At 43.2% G+C, this 12,960-nt stretch overlaps 1 protein-coding gene across 9 annotated transcripts in view; it reads right to left on the bottom strand.

The window, feature by feature from the left end:
• The window catches only part of MARCHF8 (membrane associated ring-CH-type finger 8), a 98,531-nt gene that overhangs the window by 5,344 nt on the left and 80,227 nt on the right, over positions 1-12,960 (bottom strand). For 7 of the 9 annotated variants that reach the window (XM_041127172.1, XM_041127173.1, XM_041127176.1 and 4 more), the window contains 3 exons: positions 5,777-5,856; positions 4,625-5,470; positions 2,495-2,675 (listed from right to left, as the gene is read on the bottom strand). In XM_041127172.1, the coding sequence (XP_040983106.1) occupies positions 2,495-2,675; positions 4,625-5,470; positions 5,777-5,856 (1,107 nt within the window). The remainder of the gene's footprint in view (positions 1-2,494; positions 2,676-4,624; positions 5,471-5,776; positions 5,857-12,960) is intronic. The other 2 variants (XM_041127179.1, XM_041127180.1) reach the window with 1 other exon arrangement.

Genomic DNA, 12,960 nt, shown 5'->3' with positions numbered 1-12,960 from the left:
ACATGAATCGAAGACTTCCAGCAATGACATGCTAGACTCATGTCATGCTAGAAAGCTACATTCTTTCAATCTTCTTAGAAAAAGATGGGACAAAACATTCCCTTTGGATGTTGTATTTTAAACAGAAAATTGCTTTGGCATCTAAACAAAGGTGTTTACTTTTGATAAAAAATATAAATTAATTAATTTTGTCAAAAACTAAGCATGTGAAATGTATTTGTGAACGCTTTTACAGAACCACGAGAACTTGTGTTATGAGTAATTTATATTTCTCTTTTCTGCTCCACACCTTGAGCTCTTCTGCTGGACAACACCTCCTGTGAACTGCTGGCTCCACACCAAACCAACCTGCACCACCTCCTCTCTTCAAGAGATATGACTGCACAGCAAAAGAGAAGCTATTCTGCAAACTATGCATTAGCCCAGAGAGGAAACTAGAATCTGTAGGTCCCCGCTGCATTATTCCAATGACACATCATGTGGCATTTCCCAGTTAAAATACTCAGCAGTTCTGGGTTTTTGAAGTGTTTTTAAAACAAAAAAATCAGTAGAAAATTTAGATTTAATGTCTTCTTTTTCTCCATTGAAATCTTAAAATGGAGCATCCCTCTCTTGTCTCACCTCATCTTCACTTGAACTGTGACACATTGTTGTTTCTCATCCTCTTCCCTTAGTAACAGCAGTTGAACAGCCCAATGCTGCGATACAACCTTAAGATGCTGTGGAAGTCTAATTCCATTTCTACCCTACAGACAAGCGCAAGCCCTATTATTTGTCCCATCCTATTCATAATCACCAGTTCCAGGCTGTTTTCTCCTGACTGACAGGATACCATAATGGCTGAGTTGAAGATACAGAGGCAACTTATCTTCTGGCTGCAGCTGAACCTCTAAAAAGACTCTTTAGATATATTTGAGACATAAATTCCTTCTTCTCCTTCTGTTTATGGCTCTGTCCCTACCTTCTGGCATCTGGTCTCTTTCCCAGAGATGACCTGTTCAGATATAACTAATGATGCTGAATGACTCATTTCTGAAGGTGCCCAACAGCTTTTTCTCACAGGGCACAAATAGTCAGAAAATGTTTCCCGCCCACTCCAGGCAGAGAAAGCACAGAAAACAGCAGCCAATTGCCAATTATAGCAACTTTTTTTACTTGGGATTCTCTAGAGTAATTTTTTTAATGTCCTATGGCTGGGCTGTGCAAAGTATTGTCTGCGCAGACAACAGAGCCTATGACGGCCAATATTGCAGCTCACAGGTACTACACTCTGTGCCAATGGGCTACCAAGGAAAAACCTGTGGTTCTTAGAAGGCAACGATTCACTGCACTCATAAGCAGAGGTCATCCTATCAACTGGATGTGCTAAGCTATATACTTTGCAGACTGTACATCTCTGTAAAAAAATAACAGGTATTTGAAATCTGCTCTATTTTCTGCTGGGAGTCACTTTTAGGAATTGGACAAGTTCTCATAACAGCTTTTGGATGGCTGCAGTCCAGACTTCCCACCCTACATAATTTAGGCTCATCATAATTGAATTTAGTGTTTCTCATTTTATTCTAGTTCCAGATGGAGGTTATTGTTATTAACCTCTTCCACTTTGGTAGACATGGCAAAATTTGTCTGTGCTAAGAATACCAGTGACTTCCATCTCAAAATCCTGATGGTAAAGAACAATTGAAATTGAAAGCCCAAAGGATGTGGGAGAACAAAAAGGATACAAGCGCAAAACTGGCCTTACAATACAAGTAGCGTTTAATATCTATACTTGTAAGTCACCAGATTTATGAAAGGTACTTTTCTAAAAAACAAAAATACAGGTTCTAACAACCTGAAGTACTAAAACCTAGTCATTCAATGTCTAAGAAAAGGTAAAAATGAAAACATATTTATTGGTGAACCTTCTTCTGCTTACACTGTGATATTTTCAGTAAAATAGGTTTGCTTCTTTAAAAGGAAAAAAAGCTACAAATTTTAACCAAATTACACTCAGAAAGTGTGATTTAAATTAAGTTTAACCTGAAATCCTCATATTTTCAAGAGAACTTAAAAGCCACGTAAGATCTTGGAGCAGCAAACTAAAGCAGGTAACAAAAATACAAAACTCCATATTTAAAAAAAAATGGGTATAACTGCAGAGCAAATACCTTTGTGCATCAGCTCTCAAATGTAACTTTAAAGAAAAAAATCAGGTTGCTGCACGCACATATGTATATATGTGTGTGTATGTACATACATTTACACACAGATTGCTGCCAGGCTACAATAGCTAACTCTCAGAGCTGGATTCCACTGATGTTGAATTTGCCTGGCTGAGTGTTAACTTAAATCCTTTTGCACCTATACAAAACTGACCAGACTTACTAAGGAGCCAGAGAAACATGATAAATACGTGGGGAGTGCTGCAGGCTCATGGGCAAGGACAGCCTCTTTTCAGAGTGGATCTGTGTTTAACAAAGCATTTCCTTGGGGGAGCAGGTCTTGTGCCTACCTTTCGCAAAGGCTTCAGTTTTGTCTCCATGATGAACTCATACTTGCACAGTTCACAACATCGCGTATCTGAGCTCTTGATCCATTGCTGCAGGCAGGCTTGGTGCACAAAATGAAGACTTCCCGTGCAGTGACAGGGGGTAATCAAAGGGCTCTCATCATCTCCTTCACAGTGACATATCCTGAATCAGAAGCAAAGCTGCTCATTAGGAGAAGAGGAAGCAGAAAGGATGTGGAAGAGGCATGTAATATCTGTGATCACACACGGTTGTCCATTGAGGATCCAGAGACATACATATCAAAGGCATGTGTTCCATAAAGGAGCTAAAACTAAAGAACTCCATTGCTGCGCAAGCACACAGACAGGCACAAAATAATTGAGCACAGACACTGCTAACTAGACAGCTGCTTTCTAATAGATGAGGCGGACACACAGAGCCTGACAGAAATGCAGTATCCAAAAGAAAAAACAGGGTAAGAAATGACAACGCTTCATCTAGAACAATAGCACTTAACTGAAAATAGCATTTAAACAGATCAGACAGCACTTCCCAAGACAAAATATGCACAGAGAGGTACAGCTACTCATGGATTAGGATCTGAAACAGAAGATAAAACAAAATTCCCAAACCAATGGGGAAACGGCCCACCCCAGTATCACGAAGAGCTAATTTAGACAGCTTGGATTTTGTACAAGAGAAGTGATTATTTCTAGTGCCAATTGCTACGAGACAGATCCACACTGCAAAGCTGCAGCACTGAATCTCCCCAAAATACACATACTCTAAATGGACTAATGTTTTTGCTTTCCAGTTCTTACTTTGCAAGGGCTGCTAAGGAAGCAGCTCTTTTCCCATTTCCCTCACAGCCTAACTGTGCAGACAGCAAGGACACCCGATATAGTGTTACTAGGAGGTGCTGGCATTTAATTTCCAGCTTCAATTTTTACAGAACCCTTGGGTTGCATCAAACATCACTAAGTCCTTCTAACCATGTGGAAGAGGTCATGAATTGAAAGGGGGTGGTAAGGAGCTCAGGGAATGAATGTAAGTTACTAAGCATATGTGAAGTACATCCTGGCATGCTGCCATCCCTGTCTATTACTGAAATCTCTTACTGATATGTAGCATCTTGCCTCTTGCGACCTTGCTGATAGCTGGCAAGTGGAAATGAAGGTGTGGGTGGATTACAACAGCATCTTGTTGATGACAAGCTGGTACAGAACTAGATTTTGCTGGTAATGAGGGGGAAAACAAATAATATTGGCAAGTACTAACAAAGCCAGCTTCAGAAAGTGCTGTCAGGGAAGAGAAAGGTTAGGACAGTAAAATGCTAGGTAGAGGGATGGGACGTTTGCTCCTGTACTTGCTGACTCCTGCTCCTCAGCCACATTTTGGAGCTGGGATGGGGCAGATCTGCAGACAAGTCACCATGAAGACAGTCCAGAGCTAGCTGTTCCCACCACCTGTGCACATGATTAATCCTCTGTAGTTGGAACAAGGACATCCATCCTTTTTGGATCTCACACTATGGACGTCACACAGGCCCGCTGCTAACACCCAGCACTCAGATCCCCCTGTTGACTAAGGCATCCAGAAAGCCCTTTACAAATAAAAGAGTGTGGTGGAATACAAACTGTGAGGAAAAGATGGGAAAAAAAATAAATCTTAAGCTATATTGACCTGATCTCAGAAGCAATTTTCAAACAGTGTTCTCCTCCTGATTCCCGACCCTCCGACCAAACCAGCAGTGACTGTCAGGACAACACATTGCTCATTAAAAGCTAAGACATGTTCAGCTTGGCCTTTAATATGCATAGCTGATTCTCTCCTGATATTCCCAGTTTGGGCACTGATAACAGAAAAATACCATCTCAGAACCTCAAACCTGAAACAAATTGCAAGAGAATTTATTTGACTCCAAAGGAAATTCTTTTGCTTAGTAGCCTTATTATGTGCATCAGAGGGGTGCAGGACAGCAGAGAGAAGGCTGCATGCTTCAAATCGCACATATTAAAGCAAGGTGACAGGATGAAAGAAAAGACAGAAACAGCACAAAGGCAGGGGAAAGCAGAACGGTCACCACCACACATGGGAGGGCTTGAAGGTAGGTGGTTCTCTGGTAAACCAACCTGCAGGTATCCCCCGATGTGGACACAGGGGAGAGAGGGGGGAATTTTTCTGAGAGGGGGGAAGGGCAGTCAAGGTCACTGTCCTTCTCAACTGAACAGAGTGGCGCCCGCTGCTCTTTTGTTTTCAATTTCACTGAGGTGCTGTCCTCAAAGACGTCATCGTCTCCCATATCATCAGAGCAGAAGTCCGTGCTTTCCACCAGCACGCTGGAGGATTTCTCAGCTTGGAAATGACTGGAATAGCTCTCCAGTTCGTGGAACTTATGCAGGCTGCTGGTGCTGGAGGTGTGGGAGAAGGAAAAAAGGTAACGCAACAGTTTTTTGCTCCTTGAGGTGTCATGGTCCACTTTGTCCTCCAGCAAGGGGATATGTACAGCGCTGTGGTTCTCTGCTCCTCCCGATGCACTCGAGTAGTTGGAAAGGGAAGGGATATAGGAGTGCTTAGAATTGCTAAAAGAAAGAGGCCTGAGATTCAGCGGTTTCCTCTCTTTAAGATGAAATTTGTTAATCCTTAAACACTGCTCTTGAGTCGGGGTCAATTTGCCTTCTGAGCGTGTTCGCTCCACATAGTCAAAGCACTCACTGGTGCTCTGTGCCTTCTGGTCCACGTCATTGAGGGACTTGGAGAATTTCAGAGTGCGGGTGGGCTTTACATTCTTAGCAGACCTGAGTGCCTGGCCCCGATCCTGCCCACGGGAGTTTCTCTTTGCTGCATGTAACGTGTCCTGACAGATTACTGTCACAGTGACCCCTTGTGTCAGAGGGCTCTGGCAGTGAGGATTTTTCAAGACAACAGCAGACTGCACTGGACTGTGATGACAACACTCAGAAAACACTGCACTGGAACTGCATGCAGAACAGTGGAATAAAAGCACAGAAAGTAAAAAACAATTACATAAGAGAACACATATAATTAAAAGTGAAGAAATGAGAATTATGGCTAGTGTGGGAATGGCAAACATAGCAGGGCCAAACAGTCAGTGGGATTCAATGAAGCAGTGTTAGACAGCAGTTGAGTCAAACAAATGGGATGCTTCATATGGGAACCCCACATTGCTTACTTCCCCACACATGTGCTTTTTCAGTTCTGTTTTTTTCTTAATTTGAACCTCACATGAGCCTCACTGTAGCCATGCAAACAACACACTTTACCTGCAGATGTCCTGGTTGGATGGTGTAACAGAAGTCCGAGAGAAGCTATGAGGGGCAGAGATAGAGGTTGGACTTCCAGCCTGCAGTGAAATTAAAACAAACAAACAAAAAGAAGCAAGTCACAAGTTGGAAGAGTTTGGTATGCACAGCAATCACCTTCAGGATTAAACACAGCATATGGAGTCAGATATCACTCTACATCAGATATTCAAGGGCTAGTTGCAATAAAGTGGCTTAACTGTCAAATGCTAGAAAGGGAGGTCATACAGCCTCATCCTCGGAAAAGTAGTAATCAGAACAGAAAAGTCTTCCCCCAGGGTCAAATGCAGCCATCCCTGGAGCGGAACCTGCCAGCTGTCAAACATTGCACAGAACAATAGCTCTAGCTCAGGAAATGAGCAATGCTACGGTAATTAGAATAATTAGATGTAGGTGTGTGTATAGACTGGTTGGAACTTAGCTACCACATAATAGCTAATCCTTCCACTTATAATGATGACAAGAGATTAGAGGCTTGGGGCTTTTTTTTTCACAAGACAGAACCGTCAGTAATTCAGTAACTCAAACACTGTTTGGGGACTTACTTTCCATACTAGCATATGCACATGAGCACCTGCCAAACCAGACCATTCCCTGAAGTACTCTTTGCACTTTGCGAGGCCTTTCATCCAGCTCTTACTCTGACAGGGACTTCCACCTACTTGGAGAAGAGGTGTGGCAGCAGTCACGTTTGTAAGACCCAGCAAGAGCACAGTGAGAAATACAGTAACTGAAGAATTCAGAATTCAGCTGAACTAACTCAAAAAAATAAAGCTAAGCTCTTGGCAGATTTCACACTTACTAGACAAGCCTCTAAAATCAATATAGTAAGAACCATCATTGTCTCAGAGCTGGGACTCGATGGGCTATTATCATAGGCCTTTTCTGCCGCTATATTCTGGGGGTCACTAACAGAAACTTCTTGACTCTTCCGAGAGGTTTTGGCAAGGAGAAGACCTGTGTTGATAACCTCATAATAGAGAATCTTTAAACCTGGTTCTTCCATGTTCCAGAGCTGCTGGATAGGCTGTGCCGCTCACCCACTGCTGCAAAACACCGCCTGCATTTCAAAATTCAAACAAAGGTTTACAGCTCTTTTGATCTGCAAAGCAAAACCTGAAACCCAGGAAGGAACAATGCAATCAGCACAAGTGTCAACACCATGCTGGGCTGCACAAAAACCAGCAGAGCCAGCACAGACCTGGGCCAGGCAAGCACACAAAGCCAGACTAGGAGAGACCTCAGGTCACGAAAGGTCTGTTGCCACAGAAGCACGCTGTGCCCAGCCCTGTACTTCAGCTTGAGACGCCAGAGCTAGCTCAGTCATCACTGCTTTGACGATCTCTGCTCATGGTGCAACACACACACACTGCATCTGTCTCACCTAATTTATTAAAAGCCCCTATGGTATATTTCAACAAGGCCGCTGCAGGCTTTTACATTCTCATAGCAAAAGCAAGGTTCCTTGTCACACAATATACTCTTCTTTCTTTGTGAGAGAAGACGGGTGTACTAGAATCCACGTGTTACTTTATAAATACAAATACAACCATCATCTTCCATGTTACAGGACTCATCTGTTAAGGTTTTGTTTCTCTAGCCAACAGCACTACAGAGAGCAATGTATCTGGCCTCACATTGGGATGCCTCAGGTGCACCAAACCTGAAAAAACAGGTATCCATTTACAGCTGGGTCTGCAAGAGTCAAGGGCAAGACTCACACACCTCTTGATCCGTAGCAAGACGCTGTAACTTATTTCCCATTCTCCCCAGCTAGGTACGTGTATGGAATAAAACCCAAGAGAATAACCTCGGGCTAGAAAGCAAACTGAACTACGTTATGACTGTGACAAAACAAATTACAGACTTAAAGATCAATTATTGGCTTTATCCTGGAAACTATAGTTCTTTACATTTTACACCACTTGCACATGCTAATGACATAGGATGCTGATCATGCAGCGAGGTGAATTCAGGTATTACTTGGAAATTTGCTCTCTATTTAATGCTTAACCTCGCCTAAAAGCAGGTACATCTCTGACTCCAAATCCTATCTTTTAAAGAGTTTGTGCAGTAATTACTTTTTTTTAAAGAAAGACTGGCAAATTAGTGAAAGACCTGACACACTATAATCTGCTGCTATAATTACACAAATGAAAATTAATAAGACTTAAATAATGAGTTATTTTAAAAGACACATTTAGCAATCTTCTAAAAACAAAATATTGAATCAGTAAAACAGCATGTTGCATTCTGCCATGGAAACAGAGCCCTATATTGTTGGAACTGAAGTCACAAATCAATTAATAAATCTGTCTCAGGTTTTATGTTATGAGCAAATCGCAGAAGGCAACCTGCTTAGAATGAATCCAATCTCTCTACTCCTTCACTTTAGCAATGAAGCTTTCCAAAAAAATAGACAGCAGTATATATGATGTGACAATCTAATAGCAGATGACTAGACTCAATGATCCAAAATTTCCCTTCTGAAACCATGTTACTGGTTTCTTGATCCAATTGCCTGGCACCAAGACAGTGTCAAAGTCTCACCACTTGGGATATCAAAAGGCTGCGACAAACAAGAAATTGTGGAATTTCATTTGCATTTCAAGTTTACTATTCTGTTTCTAGATGCCAGCACTGTTCAGGACACCTTGTGAAACCACCACATCTGAGGCACATTTCCTTTTCCTCCTATCTTCCTGCTTAAAAACAGGAGGTCCGTTGCTCCATCTTCATACGTAATGCAAATGCAACCAAAATATGAACAGAAGTTAACACGCTTGGAAAGGCACCACAATGTGGAACAACAAAACAGTGGAGAAGTTACGCCCCACCCTCGGTTTAAGCTGATGTAAGCTGTGGCTACCACCAAAAGCCATGGTTCAATGAGCCTCCAGTCTCTCAGTCTGTCCTCCCTTCCTCCCATGCTTTTTGCTTGTGAAACTATTTACACAACTGCACTGCAAATCAGATTAGGATAGCGAGGTGGGGTAAAACTAACCACTTCTTTTACTGAGCTTGTTTAATGCCAGTCACTTCCCTAGCTTCAGCTGCTGAAGGAACATCAGTCGGCTAGAGCAGTAAGCTTCTAATGGCAAGGCACAATGCACTGACAAGAAGAGCATAGTAAAATGCAAGGTGCTGCCAAGAGCCCAAGAAGTAAGTTCTGCCAGTTCTAGAAGCAGAGGTGCATGCAGCTGATGCTGGCCAGTCCACACAGCTTGGCTGGGTTTACTGACTCAGATACAGCAGCTATCAGGCAGAGAAGTGCCACAGAAAAGAAGAAACACTGGCAGCCTTGGGCCAGAACAGGGCAAGGAAGAGGCAATGGGATGGTTGAACGTAACAGAGAGGCAGATCCAGCTAGCTTGGAGCTCTGACATTGCTCCCATCCAAGGCTCAGCCCTGAAGAGGCTGGGAAAATGAGCAATCAAAGCCTTCACCACCCTGTAGCTGCTGGCACACACACCATCCTTAATGCCCCAGCAGCAGCCTCACAAGTAGCAGCACCTTTGGCTGAACCAGCCACTTACAATGGCAATAGCAGTAGTAGGTTTTAAAGCACTCCTTGTCATAGGAGGTTTGTGCCATGCTCATTATGTGATGGGTAGCCTAAGCCTTGACAGCCTGAATTTGACCATTCCAACCCCAGAATCACTTGCTGAATCTCTGTGGTCTTTCATGCCTTTCGCATGGAGAAATATCACCTCCAATGACAAGCCTTGGACCTATATGCTAAGTGAGTTACCCTGTACAGCCCGACTGGTTGCCTAAAGTAGCTCAGGACTAAAGGTCAATAGTTAGTTAATTGTGTATATTGACATTCCCATCTAATGCAATTCAGTGAGGTCACAGTGTGGCCTTCCGCACTGGTGTTTAGATAATCACAGAGACTCTGAAGGTAGTAATCCCTGGAAGCCTACAGCTCTCTGGAGGGTTGCCATCAAGAAGATATATATATATATCTCTATCTTATTTTATACATATGTGTGTGTGTGTGTGTGTGTGCATGCATGCATGTGTGTATATATATATATATGTACATATGTATCTATACGTATGTGCTGCCATAGCTGGTCTCATTCTGCCCCCACTCCACAAACAGTGTGATCTGTTGGTGGAGAACTCAGTGCCTTTCTGATTACCTACCTGTGATTACAGACTGCACACCGAAACCAAAAAACCCACCCTGCCTCAGAAAATAAAGTCATCTTTGAAGTGAGGCATAGTGAACATGTCAATGGCTTGGGTATATTCCAAGATAACCTGGTTAACTGAGAAGGCACTTCTGGGTATAGTTGCTGTTGTCTCACTCTGGGCTGCATTTCAGTACTAGCAATTATACCTCATTGAAAAGAGCAGGGCCTGTCACATTCTGAAAACCTTATCAAATTATTAATTGAAGGTAAAAAGTTAGAAACAACTTAAGTCCAGAAGAATTCCTCCACTGATTGGAAGTTTGAAGGAAGCAAAGAAAGGTTTTCCCGCACACCTGTAAACTTCATCATTTCTAGGTGCCACATGAATAGGACCAGTACTGCGGCCCTACTATTTGTGCTACAAAAACACCTAGAAGTCTCAGCTAAGGACCTGGAACTAACTTACTAAGTACTATACACATTTAATAATAGAGCACGCCTCTCCTTTGGGCAGACAAAGGGTTAGAGAAAAGCAGCACAATTTTAAAGTCTTTTACTCAGGAGGAACTGCAGCACAAGGAGCTTCAGACAAATACAAATTTAGCAATAGAGCAAGGAGCCAAGCACTCCACATCCCAAATTCCAACCTCACATTTTGATTATGGGTTTGACTTATTTTACACTGTGATGAACCCACTTCAAAACTACGCTCTTCTGCTGGGCTAAAAGAAATATATATAAAATAAGAGAGCAATAAAAATCCTAAAAGATAGCTGCACTTACTGTCAAAAAGACTGATGCTAAAAGACGTCTCCAACACTACTAGACCATTGCAGCAGTTTCTCTCTACCTCCGTTCCCCGTTAGAACAACAGCAGCACAGCGATGGTATTCTCCGCTGAGCCCACCCCAACCACCACCAGTCCCTCTGGGGATTAAAGAGACACAGCTAACCACAGTTAAGTGTTAGCTAAGTGGAGACATCTCCCACCACTGCCCCGCAGTTGTCCTGTCCCAAGCACAACCACTGATTGAGGCCCACTGCCTTTAATCCCCTCCCCTGCCCCTAGCAATCCCCCTCCACTGTGACGCTTTTTCCGCACTGAGATCACAGTGCTGCGATCTGCAAGGGGCCACTGGGAGTTTTGTTTGAATCAGATTTGTCTCTCCTGGTATTAACACATCACAATGACGAACGTGGCAGAAGCACACAGGAAAGACAGAATCAGAGGGACGGTTTTCACACCCTGTGTTTTAAAAGAACTCATTGCCAAAGAGCTATTTTCTCTCTCTTGCACAGATCCTATTTAAACGTGTATTAAGAATACAAGGCTGCTGCTAGTCAGGGACATGGCAGGCACTTATCTTGCATGGTACATCTCCAAAGGCAGCGGAAGCCCCAGGCTCTGCTCCCGCCTTAGTTTACACTACTGAAACCAAGACCAACCACCCCATACCTGTTCCTTTGGCAGGATCTAGGTATAGACAGTGATCTAGGAAAGAAAACAAGAGTGATGGGGACCTTGTGAAAAAAGGCACCAAGTGCCACTGCAAGGCACTCCATAGCTAACCGGGCTAATCTTCAGATACGCAAAGGACATCTACGAAAAGACCCAGGGAATCTGACTCAGTTTGTGCCACCCCTGCCCCGTTCACCTCCCATCCCTTTGACAGGGGCAGCCCCAGCCCTGTCTCATCCACAGTGGCAAAATCCAGTTCTGCCTGGTGTGCTGAGAAGTCCTGAGCATGGGCTAAAGGCAGGCAGGGAGGTCTTGATTAAACCCAAGGGACACATTCATCATTTTTCTCAAGCCACTGCAGAACAAATACAATTGCTTGACTGCAGCCATCCACCAGGACGCAACATATTTGTGTTTTTATGCTTTCAGCAAGTGCTGTATTCCAGTACATGTTGGCTGATGGCTGTCGCTAAAGCGCACTGCAGCTGTAAAGTCTCCAAATCTCATCTGTGGAACAGACGTGGTTGTTTCACTGCACGCATGCCAAAGGAGGCCTCCAGCTGAACTAGCACACCCAGGCAGCAGTGCAACGAGACCAACCAGCCGTGCTGAGTGTATTAACCTGACACTTGAGATAGCCAGAACTGGCCACCTACAGACAGTCTGGATGTTGTGAAGGGGAGACAGCCCTGCTGACAGGCTGTTTTTGAAAGCTTTTCCTAAATACCAACATGGCAGGATCAAATATCAGTAACTTCTGGTCTTCTCCATTAAATTCTCCCTACCAGACTTGTGCCATTTTGATTTCCAGTGCATATTAAAATCAAGTGTCTTTAGCTGGGATAAGATGCACTATTAGAATGAAAAGTAGTTAAAAAAACTGGGGGGGGGAGCCGAGAAGATATGAGAAAGAGGCATCTGAAATTTTCAGGATGATCAACTCCACCATATAATTTTGGCAACAATTCCATAGGAACCAGCAGTCAGCTGCTGGAAGAACTTTGTTCCATACTTTATATAATGTATATGACTACAATTAAAATTATATCTAGAAACTAGGAGTCAAGCTGAAGTCAGCTTCCCCTCACTCTTCCTAAGGAAATCTAAAGGAGGATTCTGGCAGGAACTTTCTCTAGAGATACCAGAGCCGAAGGCACTAGAGAAAGGCGGCTATCTATCCTTTCAAAATCTCCCCAAGCATAATTCAACCTGCCTATAGCACAAGATTAATGTTGACTAAACCCAGTAACAACTGCACAGGTTCTGCAGGGAGAAGAAGAAAAAAAATATAGCCCTTTGCCTTTAAAATCTTCCTCAAAATACCTTGAATGGATGGAGGCAACAAAAGAGAAAAGGAACTATCACACTTCTTACGAACACGACTGCACCGTGCCCCAGCATGAGATTACTTGCTCTTGTGGGCGGGGAAAAGAGCATACCTTAATCTTCACACTATACAATTTTCCATGTCCTTTCCTTTCCCCAATAGCTCAGTCGAAGGACTTAATTTTTTTTAAGCAACTTCTCTTTCCCTACCCCCAGGC

Source organism: Aquila chrysaetos, chromosome 11 (assembly GCF_900496995.4).
Source record: "Aquila chrysaetos chrysaetos chromosome 11, bAquChr1.4, whole genome shotgun sequence".
In the NCBI taxonomy this organism is placed as follows: Eukaryota; Metazoa; Chordata; class Aves; order Accipitriformes; family Accipitridae; genus Aquila; species Aquila chrysaetos.
Note: the sequence above shows the minus strand (reverse complement) of the source record. Positions and strands in the feature narration are given on the sequence as shown.